Here is a 17,990-nt window from a genome sequence, read left to right on the forward strand (position 1 = left end):
CACATAGCAAAACATTGCAATAAGTTACCTCTGAAAAGCCATCGCACTTTATTGTGAAGAAGTAGTTCAGAAAACAAGCTATCTTTAAATTGGTGATGGTAGAGTGGTTTTGCCATTATTATATGTTATCTATTTTGTATGATATGTAATGTTTTTTGAAATAGCAAGTTTTAGACATACTGATATTAATTAATTGAAATAAATGATGCCTTTTTTATTAGTTATATAATTATTACAGACAACAATGGATTTTCTTATTCATTAATTTGTCTTAAAACATGAAATAAACGTATTCTTAATTAGTAGTGAAAAATGGAGAAAAACTAATTTTTGCTTTAAATAAGGAAAAAAAGAAGGAAAAAATAACGGAGAAAAGTGCCTTTTATTCGGTATCAAATTATTAGAATGAAGCTTTTCAAACAAGCTGCGTAAAAAAATATCATTAAAAATAAAAACATCAATAATTGAAATTTTAATAGCTATTGTCAATTATTTCTTAATCTTTAAAAAAATTATGGTTAAAAGAGTATTTTTTTCCCTTCATCAAAGAAATTAGATAAAATGAATCACATCACATTATTTATCATTACTAATTTCAAATAATTAAAAATATACTATAAAAGCATTATATTTGCTTAAAATATATTAATTTCTATCTAAAACATGTAGCACGTGAGAATTCTTGGAATGTGTGAATAAATTTGCACCTGCATTCATTTGAAATGGAGATCTTTGCCCCATTTTCAGCATAACGAACCTTAGAATGGTCACTGGTATTAGTAACACAAAATTTTGCTTCTAAACAAAATTTAACAGCTGTTCATCTGATAAATATTTGTTTCTAAGAAGTATTTTTATATTTTTTTAAAATTCATTTTAAATTCCAAATTTGATTTAGTTTTTGCAAATATATAAGCAAATAATTTGGTGTAGAAAATATTTATTTGAATTTCGACTGAGATCTTTTTCAATTCCAATGTATTCTAATATTTCTAATCTTCATTTTAATGAGTAAATTTAAATTGTGATATGAATTGATTAGTTCTGATTAAAATTAAATTCGTAGAATTATTTTGAAATTGGTTTGAATCAATGATTCAGTTATCCATCATAAAAGAACCAGGATGCCTGTTAAACTGCTTTCATAAAGAGGCAATTTAGTTTTTGGAAATATATAAGTAAATTATTTGGGTTTGAAAATGATTATTTGAATTTCGACGAAGATCTTTTGCAAATCACTGCTGTATTTTAATAATTATAATGTTTCGACCAGCGAATTGAAATTGTGATTTGAATTAATAAGTTCTGTATAAAAATAAAATTCGTAGATTTATTTTAAAATTGATTTGAATCAGTGATTTAGCTATCCAACATAAAGGATACCAGGACTGTTTTCAACTGCTTTTACTAGAGAAGCAAAACTGTTATTTTATGCGAGCTCGTCTATAAAGTTATTGAGACAATAAAGTAGGAAACATGTTCCTATTAGTCTACATATATTAGTCTATCGTTATCATCACTCATGGTAAGCTGTCTATCTGTATTATTAGTCTATCTATATTATTGGTCAATCAATATTATCACTCATGGTGAACTAACTATCAATAAAATTTTAGTTTATCAGTATTATCATTCACGGTGAGCTGTCTATGTATATTATTAGTCTATGAATAACATTAGTCTATGAATAATATTAGTCTGAATATTATTAGTCTATGAATATTACTAAGTAATGAGTAATATAGATTAGTATATAGTAATATAGATTAGTAGTCTATCTATATTACTTATCTATCTATATTATCACTCATGGTGAGCTTTTGTTTGTCTATATTATTAGTCTATAAATATTACTAGTCTATGAATATTAGCAGTCTATTTATATTATTTATCGATCTATATTATTACTCATGGTGAGCTTTTGCTTGTCTATATATATTTTTTATTTTCATTATAAGATAATACATTACAAGATAATACATTATAAGATAATCCATTATAAAATAAGCTATTCAAAGATAATCCTACACTTTCCAAGATATGTTCAAAATACATTAAGTAAATAGGGGTCAATAGGAGCAAAAATCGCTACAATATTTACTCGATACATATTTACATAATACAAAATATATATTTACACTGTATGTTATACATTACAAAAAGTAATATCATAGTTGGAACTATCAAAGAAAACGATCGTTAAAAGCAGTTATTATAGCTATCGACATAATCGTTTCATAAAAGTTACGAATATGTTAGTTTGAATCAGTGATACAATTTATTACAGTCTTTGAACAGATTCACATTTCTGAGATTTGTCAGAATTCAGATTTATTCAAATTAATAAATTTACACGACTACAGCTGTAAATCTGTTAACTTTAATAAATAAATTCTATTCAATGGATTCTTATGAGTTGATTTAAATCTGTTAATTCGAATATTTGAATAGAATTGATTAGTTTATTTTGAATTTTATTTGAATTAGTGTCTTCATTTCTTTATTCTAATAAACTAAGTGAGCTGATTCGTTTTATTCGTATGATAAAGATAATTTTGATTTGTTTTATCTTACCATAAGAAATGCGATGTATGCATATTTTCATAATTTAAAACATCTAGAAAATAAACGAAATAAATTTAAAAATAAATAAATAAATAAAATGACCAGAAATTTTAAAAAGATTATTTTTGCTCCCTTGCAGAAGATAACGAAAACAGTAGCGATAATAAATAATTTAAACCAACAATTTTTTTTTTTAAATGCGAACAAAATCACTAGCGGAGATTTTATAATTTGGCTTAATTTTTTCATCATGGAAATAGCTAAAGAATTCTTTTTGGCAACCCACCAAATTTCTTGTTTGTGGGTGCAGTCATAGTTACGTAGTGATTGTCATGTTTATAAAAGCAAGCAACTCTTCAATGGATCCTTAAGATGTTGATTCAAATGAAAGTGAAAATGTTGTTAAGGCTTACGTTTATCTGTTTATTTCTTTTCTCCTGTTTGGAGGCTCGATACATCAAGGTAAATATATAAAAACAACAATGATTACTTTTATCCAAATGTTCTATGTATCGATGTTCTCTGCAAAAATTTTTTTTCTTATTTACACTAACTTAATTTACTGTACCTTAAAAGAATAAATTGTGTTGCTGTTTTTTTGTTTGACTATTTTAGTGCTTTATTTTTATAGGATTAAAATCAACATGAGTAAGAGAAAAATTTTAATCTTATAAATTATTTGCTTATGTTTTTTCTTTGAAACTAAAACTTTTGAGAAACATTTAGAATTTTTTGTTTTTTCATTGTATTATTATTTATTATTGCATTATTATTTTATTCAAAATAAATTTAAGTACAACTGAGTGGATCTTTTTTTTCCATACAGCTTAAGATTTAAAGTGTTTTATTTTTATAATATTAAAATAAAATTGAATAAAGAAATTCTTTAATATGATATTTAGCATCTTTTTATGTTTTTTCTATAGAACTAACTCGAACTCGAGAATGTAATTATTTTTTTCCTTCCCTTTTTTTAATCTTTTAAGTTTACCATTGTACTAGTCAAAATGAATTTTCGAACAATTTTTAAAGGAGAATAAAGAAGAATATATATTCATCAGTAAGAAAACTTTTGTAAGTTATATTTATTTTCACAGAATTTTTCAGAAAAATGTGACAGTTAGAACAGGCAATAATATAACAATAATATTTTTATAGCATAATATATAATAGAATAATATTTTTGTTTGAATGAGTTATTTTATAATTTCACATCTATTTCTTTTCATTATTTTTTTTTCCCGCAATTTTTTTTAAGTTTCATTTGTGTTAGATTTCAGTATATAGTATTTGGATTCAATAATCAGTTGTTTTTAAAACAAAATATACCATTTGCATTAGGTTTACAATAGATTCATTTTACTAGACAAGTTATCTTTTAAAAGAATAAAAAAGATTCGCGGGAAATTAGGTCGAACATTTTATATGGTATATATAAATAATATTTTTATTCATTTCTAAAAAAATTACATTTTAGATTCATAAAAGAATATAAAAAGTTGTAAATAAAAATTAACGCTAGTTGTAACTAAAATTAATAGTACACTTTGTGTTAAAATTTTCAAGCAATATTCCTTAAAAATTATAATATATTTTTATTATTTGTTAATGAAATTTAATTATATTAAAATTTTTTAATCAATTAAGTATAATATTTTCAAGTAATATTTATTTCATAAAAGATAGTACGATAAAAATCTTAAGTGCATTAAAATTTATTTTTTAAATTATAAATAAATATTCAAATTTTTTTTAATAATATAGTTCAGTATTTTCTAAGAAATTTTTTGCCGTAATAGTTTACAACTGTTTAGGCATTTAGTTAGCTCAGTTATTTTGATTTCTGAATTAAGATTGTTTTTCTCTCTTTGCGCTAACTTTTTCAGTCTATCTTTTCATGTTTTACAAGATAAATTTTGTAAAATTTAAATTCTGAGACTTTTTGTTTTTACGCTGTTTAAAGTACTGAATGCAATCTGAATTACCCTGAAAAAGTTAAGAAATTTTTTAAATTTTTTAAAAACTCAGTAAGATTTTTAATTTCAGAAAAAAATATTTTTCTGAATAAAATTTTTTCTAAATTTTTTAGTGTCAGGAAAATTATGTAATTATTTTTGTCCTTCATTTTAATCAATAATATTTTTTCTAATTTGGTATTTATTAAAAAAAAAATTTTTCTTAAAAATTTTCATTTAGTTTCTATTTTATTAAAAAAATATTTCTATATGATATCTTAGTAAATGCAATGGAAAAATAGGCGAATTATTTTTAGAAAATCCTATTTAAATGCATGTTTAAATATAATAGTCTATAACTTCATTTTAGTACTCTTAATAAATTTTTCCTTTTTTGTTTCATGATAGGTAAGTTAAAACTGTTTTTATTTTTTTCTTGGAAATCTATAATTTTTATTTAAATTTTTTTTCTGAGAAAGAAAAATANTCAGTATTAAAGCTTTTGTAAGTTATATTTATTTTCACAGAATTTTTCAGAAAAATGTGACAGTTAGAACAGGCAATAATATAACAATAATATTTTTATAGCATAATATATAATAGAATAATATTTTTGTTTGAATGAGTTATTTTATAATTTCATATCTATTTCTTTTCATTATTTTTTTCCCGCAATTTTATTTTATAGTTTCATTTGTGTTAGATTTCAGTATATAGTATTTGGATTCAATAATCAGTTGTTTTTAAAGCAAAATATACTATTTGCAATTATTAAAATTAACGCTAGTTGTAACTAAAATTAATAGTACACTTTGTGTTGAAATTTTCAAGCAATATTTCTTAAAAATTTTTAATAATGATTTTAACCGCTGAACTGAATTATAATATATTTTTATTATTTGTTAATGAAACTTAATTACATTGAAATTTTTTAATCAATTAATTATAATATTTTCAAGTAATATTTATTTCATAAAAGATAGTACGATGAAAGTCTTAAGAGCATTAAAATTGATTTTTTAAATTATAAATAAATATTCAAAATTTTTTTAATAATATAGTTCAGTATTTTGTAAGAAATTTTTTGCTGTAATAGTTTACAACTGTTCAGGCATTTAGTTAGCTCAGTTATTTTGATATCTGAATTAAGATTGTTTTTTTCTCTTTGCGTTAACTTTTTCAGTCTATCTTTTTATGTTTTACAAGACAAATTTTGCAAAATTTAAATTCTGAGACTTTTTGTTTTTACGCTGTTTAAAGTACTGAATGTAATCTGAATTACCCTGAAAAAGTTAAGAAATTTTTTTAATTTTTTAAAAAACTCAGTAAGATATTTAATTTCAGAAAAAAATATTTTTCTAAATGAAATTTTTTCTAAATTTTTTTAGTGTCAGGAAAATTATGTAATTATTTTTGTCCTTCATTTTAATAAATGATATTTTTTCTAATTTGGTATTTATTAAAAAAACACATTTTCGCAAAAATTTTCATTTAGTTTCTACTTTATTAAAAAATATTTCTATATGATATGTTAATAAATACAATGGAAAAATAGGCGAATTATTTTTAGAAAACCCTATTTAAATGCATGTTTAAATATAATAGTCTATAACTTCATTTTAGTACCCTTAATAAATTTTTCCTTTTTTGTTTCATGATAGATAATTTAAATCTGTTTTTATATTTTTTACTTGGAAATCTATAATTTTTATTTAAATGCTTTTTCTGAGAAAGAAAAAAAAGCAAGATACCGTTTGGCAATGTGCACTTTAAGTTTAATTTAAATTTGTGGGGCTGTTTTTTTACCATTTATTATTTTATTTTATTGATTAGTAAATTTAAGATAATATTGAAGAAAAAAAAGTAATTTTGGTAATTATAGCATAAAATTCTGGAGAGCATGAACTTTCGAGGACTTTGCCAAGCATCCAAAACAATTTGTTTTGTATTTTTGTGTATTTTTCAGTTCCAAAACATGCAAACTATTTTTCTTGTCTAGATAGTCACTAGTTAGTAGTGAGACTAGTATAAATTAGCACACGTCAAAATTAATACTAAAAAAACTTTTTTAATTTCCAACTATTGACTCGTGTATGGTGTCTTTTGACTCAACGCAAAAGCATGCATAAAAAATAATATTTTGTCTAGATCTAGATAGCAATGTTGTATACGTAAATTTTGTATATAAAACCTTGGTCAGACGTACTTTTTATTAAAGGTCAGCCTTACTTTTCTGTTCATAAAACCATATATTTTTTAAACCATTAGTCTTGTTATCTCGTACTAGGCGTATGGTTTATACTTTAACAATCAATAAGGATTTGCTGGAGTAATAGCGTGGGGAGTAATAGCTGGAGTAATAGCGTAGCTTAACCTCTCGGGTTAAGACCGGGTACTAGGATCACCATGTAAAGCCGATTTAGAATATCAGAATAAAGAAGAAAAAAAAAAGAGCTATCAAGAGATGGTACTTTACTTATGTTGCACTAGAGCTGCACAATGAACTATTGGCGACGTTCTGGGAAACATCCCTGAGGATGATCCGATCTTCTGCAGAGGGGATGGCTTCTCTGCTTTGGTTGCCCGACGACCTGCGCGCGCGATGTCGAGCATTTTACGGTAGAACAGTTTAACGAGGAACGACACCGCATACCCGCGGTCCCTACGCAGGTTGATCAAAGTGTTTACCCACTGTTTTCTGATCGCAGCCAGTGATGCGGTATTCTGCGGGAAAGTCATTTCGAGTGGAAAAAAAGAGAAAAGTTGAGGATCTGAAACTCAGCCCATGAAAGATCAATCCTGTGAAGAAGCCATCAATCGTGTGAAGAAGATAATTACTTCACATATGAATTTCGTACATAATATTCTTAAATTTTCTTCTAAAATATTAAAATATCTGCAAAATTTTAATTCTAAATTTCCCATAGAGTTTTCATATGCACTAGGTCTTACCTTATTATAAAGGGATTAGATCGGGTGATTTGACTTTTTCCAAAAAAGAATCATTTATAAAAAAAGTAGTGCATCTATGAATTTTTCAAAAATTAAATATTCTTCACTAATAATAATGAATTTCTTGATTAAATCTGACAGTTAACTGTTAAAACTTTCTTAAGAAACGTCTTTCCCTAGCTGAATATCCGTTCTCTGTACTGGGTGGAAAAAAGTAAACAATCGATATATCAGTACTAAACAACAATACGAAATCCTGAACAAAACTGGAAGACATGCTCTAACATAATGAAGCTAAAATAATTCCGTTTTTTAAGTTTGTTATTATATTTTGTTCAAACAGCTGGCTTTACGCTGTTAGATTTAGCAAAATAAAAATTAAGTGTATTCAGAATCGTTTGGTATGATGCTGTTTGCTCGAGGCCAACTCATGATAATCAAAATTTACCACAACCACGAGATTTTCTCCGGTACTTACACTTTTTTAGAATGAATTAATTTAGAACGAATTTTAGGATCGGAGTTAAATTTGCCCTTCGCAGCCTCTATCTAAATTTAAGAATGACAGAATAAACGGTACTGGAGGTTATAAGAGCGACAGACAGCGAAAAACTCTGCATTTTATTATTAAAGATCATTCTTGAAGAAAATGTAACAATAGATTTGACGAGGTCGCCTCTGACGATTGTATTGGTCTCGATTAATATCGCGATTTTGTCGTTGCTGGTAAATACTCAATGCTTATTTAAGGCATGGTATTAGCGATATATAACTAATAGATACTTCCTATAGTTTGTTTGATACAAGTTTTACTATGTTTAATATTTTTATGATATAAAACAATCTTTCCGCAATTATTATTTTATTTTGCAGAGAGATATTGGTGAAAATCGTCCGATTTGTGAGGGTGATACACCATGTGGCTGGGAAATTTATAAACCATATATTAGAATAGTTGAAACTTTCGTGAAAAGCCCGTAAGTATATTATTTCACTCTTTGTTCGTAATAAAATAAATTTTTAAAAGCTATTTACTTAAAGGAGCAAACGTTAAATTTACAGCCTATTTTTGGTTTCATTTAGGTATATTGAATATGAAATATGTTTCAGACCTTATGATATATTTATACTGCTCGTGTTAACTTTTACTGTTTTTTATTTTGCTCGTATTTATTTTTTCAGCTATTTATTCGATGCTTGATAAATTTTTTGTTCGTTTACTCTTAATTCCAGTAATCTTTTTTTTTTAAACGAAAAAAAATATTGAAGTAAAATATTATAATTCTATTTAATATTTTTCTAAGTGCGTTTGTTTTCGGGAGTCTTACTTTGCGTGTGTTGATGTAATTTAGACTATTTATACTTAATTTTTTAAGCATGAATTAACCCCTTCAGGACCATAATCATACATATGTGATCCCGCGATTCTCCCTTCACTATCCACCCTATCATCAAGTCAGCATATCATAAGAGTTTTGTGGAAAAACCAGGTAAGTGACATTTTAGCGAACTTGAGTAAATGAGCTTTAAAGTTTATACGTTTCTTATTTTTGTTACTTCGTTCAATCTTTATGTTTTAGGATAGCTGTAAAAACATCATAACATTTTGGACGTACATTTATATGGCCCTAACTCTTTTTATAAAAGAGGATTTTTAACGGTTTCAGTACATAGCATCCTATATTAACGAAATGAGACTTTAGCAACCACAATTTGGGAGAAACTGGCATTAAGTTTTATCCTCCCTTCTTGGTCCGAAAATCGTCCAAAAACGATTCAAAGGCAGCCTCAGCTCAACTTTCGCAAAGCAGATGATTTAACGATATTTATCGCTTTAATGGGCGAGAATTCGGTAATGATTAAGAATTCTTCTTAATAGCGCTGAGTGTGGTGCAAATGTTATGTAATTTCGTTATATGTAATATTATGTCTCTGACTGAATAAAAATATTTTTAATAGTTTAATACAAAAAATATTTGTAGCTGTTGAAACACAATTATTTTAAATTTTTTCATTACAAAATTAGTTTTTTCATTCAAAAATGTCACTTTTTTTTAAAACATTTAAACGGAAACCTCTCATGGTTACAATGGATTGCGTTGATGATAATTTGCATCATCAACGCAATCTCTGCAGGTAAGAAACAAAAGAATTTAACCGCCTATCTCTGTGATTCGTTCCTATGTCGACTTAATCTGTCACAGATTTGTCACTGAAAAAGTGACTATTAATTTTGCTAAATATATGAGAAAACGTTTAACATTTCAAATTTAAAGCTTAATATTTTACGCACAAACTGCTTTTCAATTCAAAAACAATCATCCAAAGAATATAAACCTTTTTGTGATTGGGCATTACTGATATTATGTTGATAAGTGCTCTTTTAGTTGGTTCGAAGTATATTAATATAGGTACTACAATACCTAATATAAGTATTGTGGAAATAAATTTTTGCGGCCCATCGAATGGAATAAGTACCGGTGAAAATTGTAGATTATGGCAATGTTTGACTATCAGGAGTTATAACATTATGCCAAAAGATACTGAATACAATTAATCTTTGTTTTGATGAGATGAATTACTATAAATGTGATTTGTTTCATCTAATAACATTAAGCCGCCAGGAAGAGCAACAAATAATAATGAATTTAAAAAACCTGGAATTTCTGTAATTTAATTAATTGTGTCAGTATATCTCTTTCACTTTTATGCACTGTTTGGTATTTATCGATTTTTGTATTTTGGTTATTACCGATTTATTGATTTTGCTTGCTTCTTTTTCCCCGAAATCATTCGGAAAACGTGTATTCGGCTAGTAACAGTATTTATTTTAGGTTAGTAATAGTATTAATTAACAGTATTAAATTTACTAACATAAAAAAATTATTTATTTTCAACACGGGTTTGCTCCCTGAAATTATACGTTGAAGCTATTTAAGAGGCATTTCTTTCCTTTTTTATTATTAATATGTAAAAAAATCTACATTTGTCCTCGATGTATAAAAGCTGCTGTTCCAAAATTTCCGTTTCGCGTATTAAGCGAGGTTTTTTCTAGGGTTGTTTGTTGATTATTTGTTATCAAGTCACTTATTTGTTTTTCCACCCAAAGAATACTCAAATAATGTCACTTACCTCCTTCTTTCACGAAGTACCTTCGGAATTGAAAGATTTAACATTATAAATGAATGGTATGTGTTTAAATAAGACTAAAATAAGAACTTTTCCCCAAAAAATCTCAATTTTTTTTTTGAAAAAAAAAAATGTCATTTACTAGTTTTTTTTCACAAAGCTCTTCATATGAAATGATTTCTGACTCAAGCAATCCATGACCACACGGACGTGGTCTCAATCATCACCTAGAACAAAAAGGGTTACCATAGACGCGAATCCGATCCTTTAGTAGTTCGAACTGTGCGACATATTTCTTATTTAACCCCACAGCGCAGTTTATGTTCGTTGCGTCGGGTTTCTAAATTGATCCGTGCGGAGGCCTTCTTTCTTCTAGGAGGTGTTGTCTCAATACGGTTCTCTCGTATTAGTATATATACGTATTCTGTTGTGCGTATAAACTCGGACTGGGGAGGCAGTTTTTTCTCCCTCAACTGTTCCTGAAGGTGCTGAACTTTTTTTTTGTGTTTAGTACAATATTTCTTGAACTAAAATAGTTTTGTTCTTTAAAATATAGTTAATATTTGATTTTAGACTTCTCTATTTACCAAAAGGTATTTAATATTTTCCGATTAAATGAACGATTGGGCGATGAAAGTGTGCAATTATAAAGAAAAAGAAGAAAGTATTAATTGACCATTTTATGAATAAGTAAATTAAAAAATAGGCGAATCAATGAATCATATTAGGGAATAAATAAAACAACGAATCGGCCTATCGGCTAATGACCGAATTCATGAATGGACAAATTCCTTTATAAATAAATAAAAATAGGTTTAAAAAAACCTCTAAATTTTGGTTAACGACGACAACATTTTTATTTACTTATTTATTCGTTCGAATTATTTTCTGTTCATTAAATTTTTGAACATAAATACTTAAAAGATTTTGTCTTATAGAAGTGCACGAAATTAATTCTGTATTTATGTTTCGAATAAAACAAATAAAAGTACTCTTTAAAATTTCATGCAATAATACAATTTATTACAGTAGAATACTTTGTACGGCAATGCAAATTAATTATGTTTATAAAAGTTTAAAATTACAAAAAGTTTAAGTTATAAGACCAAAAAATATTAAGTGACAGTTAGTTAAAAGTTTAAGTTGCAACAACAAAAGTTTAAAATTAAACAACTCATAAAGTCACTTCTTGAATATTTTTTTCCTCCAGAATTATTTATTAGAATCACTATTTAAATTAATCTTGATTCAAAATTCATCTACAGCAATAGATTGTTAAAACTAATCTTAGTTAAAAACTGAAAAAAAACTTGTAACGATTACAATTCATTTTACAATAAAAGATTGTTAAAACTAATCTTAGTTACAAAAATAACAAATAAATAAAACTAAGCAAAAACCTCAAACATGATACATTAAATTTTTTATCACCAGTCCACTAATTATTCATGTTATATTTTAATAAGAAAGGTAATTCTTTACATAGGTTGGCTAAATGTTATTAATTAAAGTAATATAGCTTATTACTTGTAATCATGATTACATGTAACTCATTACTTTTAATCAATTACATTTCGCCTAGTAGAGATAATACGTAAATATTTTCTGTTTGATTTTGTTGCGATACATTTTAGAGCAACAGCTTTGTATTTAATTCACTTAAATAAATACGCTCAATAACTTTTGTTTTTTTCCTATGCGTATTAAGCTGCTTGATTGGATTATGAAATTTTATTGAAAATATTAAATTATAATAAATTATCATTGCCCGCAAACACAAATACCTCCATCTTCTATTGCTGTTCTGTTTTTCTTGTTCAAAAACACATACTCGATTTACATTATATTTACTTTTTTATCCAAGGTCGGATGCTACAATTTTGGATTCAGGCCAAATACGAATCAAATTATTTAAATCGTAATTATATGCTGTGTCATTCATCTGACCATAGCATAGGTATGCTTAAGATCTAATGGATATTATAATTTTAAATAAAAGATGATTATCTGATGGAAATTTTTTTTATCGAATAAAATATGTTTGGAACTTTTTTTGTTAATGGGAGCTGGATGTGCTATCCCTGCCTATGTTAATCAAATCATTTATAATGTAAATACTTCTATTGTAAAAACACTTTTCTTTTGATCTTCTTGTTATTTTATTTTTTATTTTATAAGCGTCGTTGAACAGCCGACCCAACTTTTTGGGTTTACTTCGCAGTTTTGTAATTTTGAACCCAATCCAGAAGACAAGGGAACTCTTGTATCAAATATTGGGAGAAATTTTGCTTTCGAGGAGAACATTTTGATGGAACTAACCCGCATTTGCGTTACATGGAGAGGAAAACCTAGAAAACCTCCCACGGTTACCCTGAGGGTAAGTGGAGGATATTTGAACCACTGAGGATATTTTAAATCAGCAATGTGGTCGGTGTAAGCCGGATGCGGAATTCGTATCGACCAGCCATTGCCGGATTCGAACCCGGTTCACCTCATTGGAAGGCGAACGCGGTATCCCCTGAGCCATCGCGGATCCCCTTCTTGTTATCATAAAAAAAAAAGGTTAAATCACTCTACTCTGAAGAAAAAAAAGAACAAATTTATATATGTTAAAATTTACCATGTTTCTGGCTCTATGGGAATACCAAAAAAAAATATTTTTTCGGAAGCTCTTTGGTAATGATTTTGGTAAAATTAATAATAAAATATGGTTTTATAATAGATGAAAAAATTTGGTACATGTGGCTAAATTTGGTGATTTTATTATGGCATATAAAATCATTTATACGGTTAAATTTAATTTTCAGTTTTGCATTTTTTTACTACGTGTCTTATAATAAAAACTATCATTTTAAAAACCAGAATTTCCGGTTAATATGAATGGAAAAATTAGTAAATGAATGGTTTAAATACCATATATGTTGGTTTTATTAACCTAAAATATGTTGCTTTTTTCGTTACCAGAAATGTCATTACTATGCAGTAAGGTAATTTTCTCTGATTTTTTTTTTCCGTGTAGGGAGGTATAAAAAATTAGCTTATTTTGGGAATTGTTTTTTAAATAAAAATGAAATAAAGCAAAATTCTGAAACTACAAAAGGAAATGGCGGATCGTAAAGCTTTATTTTTGATAAAGCATTTTTTTTTTCATTTTTATTGAATGGCAGAACTATTTGCACCAATAGTTTTTCTATGAATGATGAAAGACTTTTTTTCTATTATGTACTTAAATGACTTTAGAAATAGATAAAAATCTATTAAAACGCAAATTATCGCAAAAATAGGGTGGTTTTAAAAAATAAATTCAATTTTATCCAAACAAAATTGCCGAAAAATTGTTCATAACAAAAGAAACTATGCAATAATATCAAATAATTTTATGTAATAAAATTGTAATTTTTGAAAAATTCCAATTTTAAATATAGATTTCAAATTTGAAGATCTTTTCCAGTTATGAGATCGAAAAAATCTAATTCGTATGTAATTGAAATATCATTGAAACTTGAAATATAATTAAAGGAGGATTTTCTGATTTTTTCGCACTGATGCTCTGAGTAAAAACGCGAATTTTGGACATTGAGATTAGCTTGAAGAGGTTTCTGCACAAATCTTATGGAAATCAATTCGCTCTGTCAAAGTGGCTGATAATTTAGCATGTTGCAGTTCAAAACATTCAGAGTTCTCATTGACACAATGTCTGTCTAAAAATGGATAATTAGCGAGATACGGAGTCGCACATCTAAGAGTTGTAGGCAATTGGGTGAAAGGTGCTTCAAGCGCACAGCATTGGCTTAGGTGAATGCGAAAAAGGAATGCTACTCATTTAGCATTCATTCTAATGTGCTATTAGTTTTTTCATTACTTAATCTAAAGTTTCAATACCTCATTATTAACTTTTTTTCTTCAATTTCCTAGGTTAATGCTAATATCGCTCAAGGAATTACTATTTATGTTTTTTTTTGCTAGTTTTATTTTATATCCGTTATCAAATAGTCGACTCAATTTTTAAGTCCGACTACCAATGTTCATAGCCTTGTAATTTGTTCCCAATTCTCTCTTTGGAAACTCTTTGATCAAGTATTGGGAGAAATTTGCCTTTGTGGAGGACTTTTTTGAAGGAACTTACCCGCGTTACATGGATAGAAAGACATGTCACGGTTAGCCTACCAGAAAGGGTACTCTAACTTATCCGTCTACCACTGAGGATATTTTATGTCAGCACTGTGGTCGGTGCGAGCAGGTAGCGGAATTCGTATCGACCAGTCATCGCTAGGATTCGAACCCTGGGAGGCAAGTGCTTTATTTCCTGAGCCACCACGACTCTACTATTTATGATTTGAGACTTCGTATCTCGGAAACTAACTCAGAGTTTTTGGATGATTAGAATATTTTGAACTACAACATATTAAGTTTCCTGCCAATTTGACAGGGAATTAATTTCCATAAGATTTGTGCAGAGTCTTTGTGATTGTACCCATAGAATATTTAAAACCAAAATAGTGCGTTTTTCTTTTTTGCAATAATTGTTTTTAATTAAAAAATTGTAATAAACAAAAACTCACATTTAAATAGATTCACAACATTCTGATTTGTGCCAGAAGATTCTTGCATTTAAAGCATTTTCCTTAGAAATATATAGAATTTTCTCTTTTAATACATATTTTTTTTGTGTGGTCTTGATGTGTAAAAATAGCTAACGATAATCGGTATTAGTCAATATCCTCTGGAAATATTTAGCTTAAGCAAATATTGCACCGGAAGTTAGATATGGTTGCAATTTTTCTGTTTCAACGACCTCCGTTTTTTTGATAACATGAAAGAATTTACTACACTATAGCTATTACGAATTTTTTTTTTAATGAAATTTCTTAGAAGTCGTCATTTGCTTAAAACTATTTTCGTTCGCTGATAACGTCATAAACTAATTATCTTATTATCAAACTACTTTTATGAATAACTATGATATAAACAAACCAAGCATTAAGTATAAAGTTTTTTTTTCTTTCATTTATGTTTTCGGCTTAAGAACAGGTATAGAATATTAGAAGAGATATTTTTTTATTGCAGTTAATATTAAATAAAATAATCTTCTAACTATCGAATGTAGATAAGAAAAATTGTCCATGATAATGAAAATGCTTATAATTTGTGCTTTAATATTAAAAGAGGGGCTATATGATAGATTATGAATTATTATGGTTTGTTATTTTGCTATTTTTTTCTACAAAGATTGTATTAGTTTTTTTATGCCCCTTTTAATTAAAAAAACAGCTTTGGTTTCCCCTGTAAAAAAAATTAACTAATAAATAAACTAATAAATATACTAGTACCTTTAAGCTTTGTAGTGTTCTAGCAAGGTTGTAAAAATCGTGATTTTTTTTTCTAAAATAGGTAAATAAATAAAAAAAAAAGAAAAAGAAAGGTTGAATTTTTGAAATTTTTTTTAATTGGATTATCTTGATTTAATCAGATTTTTTTTACATACGCTAATCAACGCTTTGTTAAAATACATTAATAATCCTTAACGTTACTAAAAATAATATTACAATTAAATTAATTATTATTTATAATTTAAATTGCTAAAATTGTTTAATTATTACAAACTAATGACTGAAAAAGTAAAATTATTTTAAATCAAGCTCAATATTTTCATGAATTTGTATAGACAAAGACTAAATTTGTCAATTAGATATCAAATGAAAAATAAATTAATTTAGATCAGGAAACAAAAGAAAAAAAAATATTTTAAATTACTTTTGGCTGGACTAGACTTATTTAATTACTTATATACACAAAATACATTTGTTTAATAAGTTTTATAAGTATTTGTATTTAAATGCACATAAAACTGAATTGGAATAATTGAATTATGTTTATTAAATTGAAATTTATTTTGCATACAGTTTATGAAAAGTTACAATTTAAGAGTTCCATATCACTTTAATCTCTAATTAATACTTTTTATTTTATTGTCTATTTTGAGCACATCTACTATTTTACATAAATTAACTTTTCCTTATTTCTTTAATTTAAACCTTCACTATCACTGAGATCAGGCTTTTAAAAAATTATAACTTTAAGAACATATTTATAAATTATGCAATATAATTTTTTTTAGCTTGAACCAATGTTTTTTTTTAAATAAAAAAATAAGCTGATTTAAATAATTGAATCAAGTGATTTAATCATGAATCATTGAATACTGTAGGTATACTACTGTGCACTATACAATATAGTAAAAACTATTTGGTGATAATGTCAAAAACTACTGATACTTAAATTTCCTATGTAGAATCTATTCGAGGGTTTGCTATCCTGTATATATAGGAAGTACGCAAAGTAAAATAACGAGCACCCTGAATGGCTTTTGATTTAATGATCAGATTCTCACGCATGTTTACTTAATTGTTACAGGGTCTATAATATGTTCATTAATTTGTACAGACAATATTTTCAATAATAATGACTTGATGTTATGATGATACTTTTGGACTGAGACTGTACTTCAGTCCAAAAATAATCTTCTAAATACTTTTACATTCTTGAAATCTAAATCATCTCCAATAAGTGATACATTATTTATCTCAAATTTTTTTCCAAAAAATATCAATGTAACTTATTGTGACTTCATTTATTTTAAGGTGTGACTGTCCGAGTAACAGCCAGTGTGTGCGGTCAGGTGATGACATATCCATTGCTGCATTCGTTCATCGTTGTTCTCCAACATCTTTAAAATGAATGGAATGGACGGAACTGTATTCTCATCACAACTGTTATTTATTATCTTGTATATTAACATTTTATACATTTCTCAGTATTAATCACATCATTAAAAGTTTGCTTTTATAATACCCTTCATGTTTTTCGATCCTACACGATGTACCGTGCACGAAATAAAAACATGTGTACTGCCATGCATTAGAAAAATCAACGCCAGGATAGCCTGGTTGGTAGGGCGTTGCGTCCATGTCCAAGAGGTCGTGGGTTCGATTCCCGTTGACCGTAGACTCCCCGTGTAGTAAATAGTGACTACCTCTGCGAGTATTGAATTGGAGATTGATCTTTCCTGGTTTAGATCAAAATTACAATCTGTGTACGAATGGGTCCGTGTCTTCTAAACGGGTTGTGTTTTGTGTGTGTGGCTGAAGTCGTATTCTTGACCAAGGATGGCGCCACTGAGAAACATGAAACTAACCCTTTGCCTTAACTTTGCTTGATTTCACCAAGAATATTGGCAAGTGGCAATAGAAAAATTTAGAATAAAATTTTTATACATTTGTCTTCTTTGCATTATGATAAAGCTACATGTTGCAATTTTTTTTTTCGAAATAAATTTTGTTTTTATCAGTTTTTTGAAATTCTACTTTACTAACTTGCAGCAATTGAAAT

At 27.0% G+C, this 17,990-nt stretch overlaps 1 protein-coding gene across 1 annotated transcript; it reads left to right on the forward strand.

Annotated features, from left to right (window-relative positions):
• Positions 1-2,877: 2,877 nt before the first annotated feature.
• On the forward strand, positions 2,878-17,452 carry LOC107442984 (uncharacterized). The gene is made up of 3 exons (XM_016056705.3): positions 2,878-3,027; positions 8,346-8,449; positions 17,243-17,452. The coding sequence occupies exons 1-3, from the start codon at positions 2,938-2,940 to the stop codon at positions 17,337-17,339; spliced, it is 291 nt and encodes a 96-aa protein (XP_015912191.2). The 5' UTR covers positions 2,878-2,937; the 3' UTR covers positions 17,340-17,452.
• Positions 17,453-17,990: the final 538 nt, after the last annotated feature.

Source organism: Parasteatoda tepidariorum, chromosome 1 (genome assembly GCF_043381705.1).
Source record: "Parasteatoda tepidariorum isolate YZ-2023 chromosome 1, CAS_Ptep_4.0, whole genome shotgun sequence".
In the NCBI taxonomy this organism is placed as follows: Eukaryota; Metazoa; Arthropoda; class Arachnida; order Araneae; family Theridiidae; genus Parasteatoda; species Parasteatoda tepidariorum.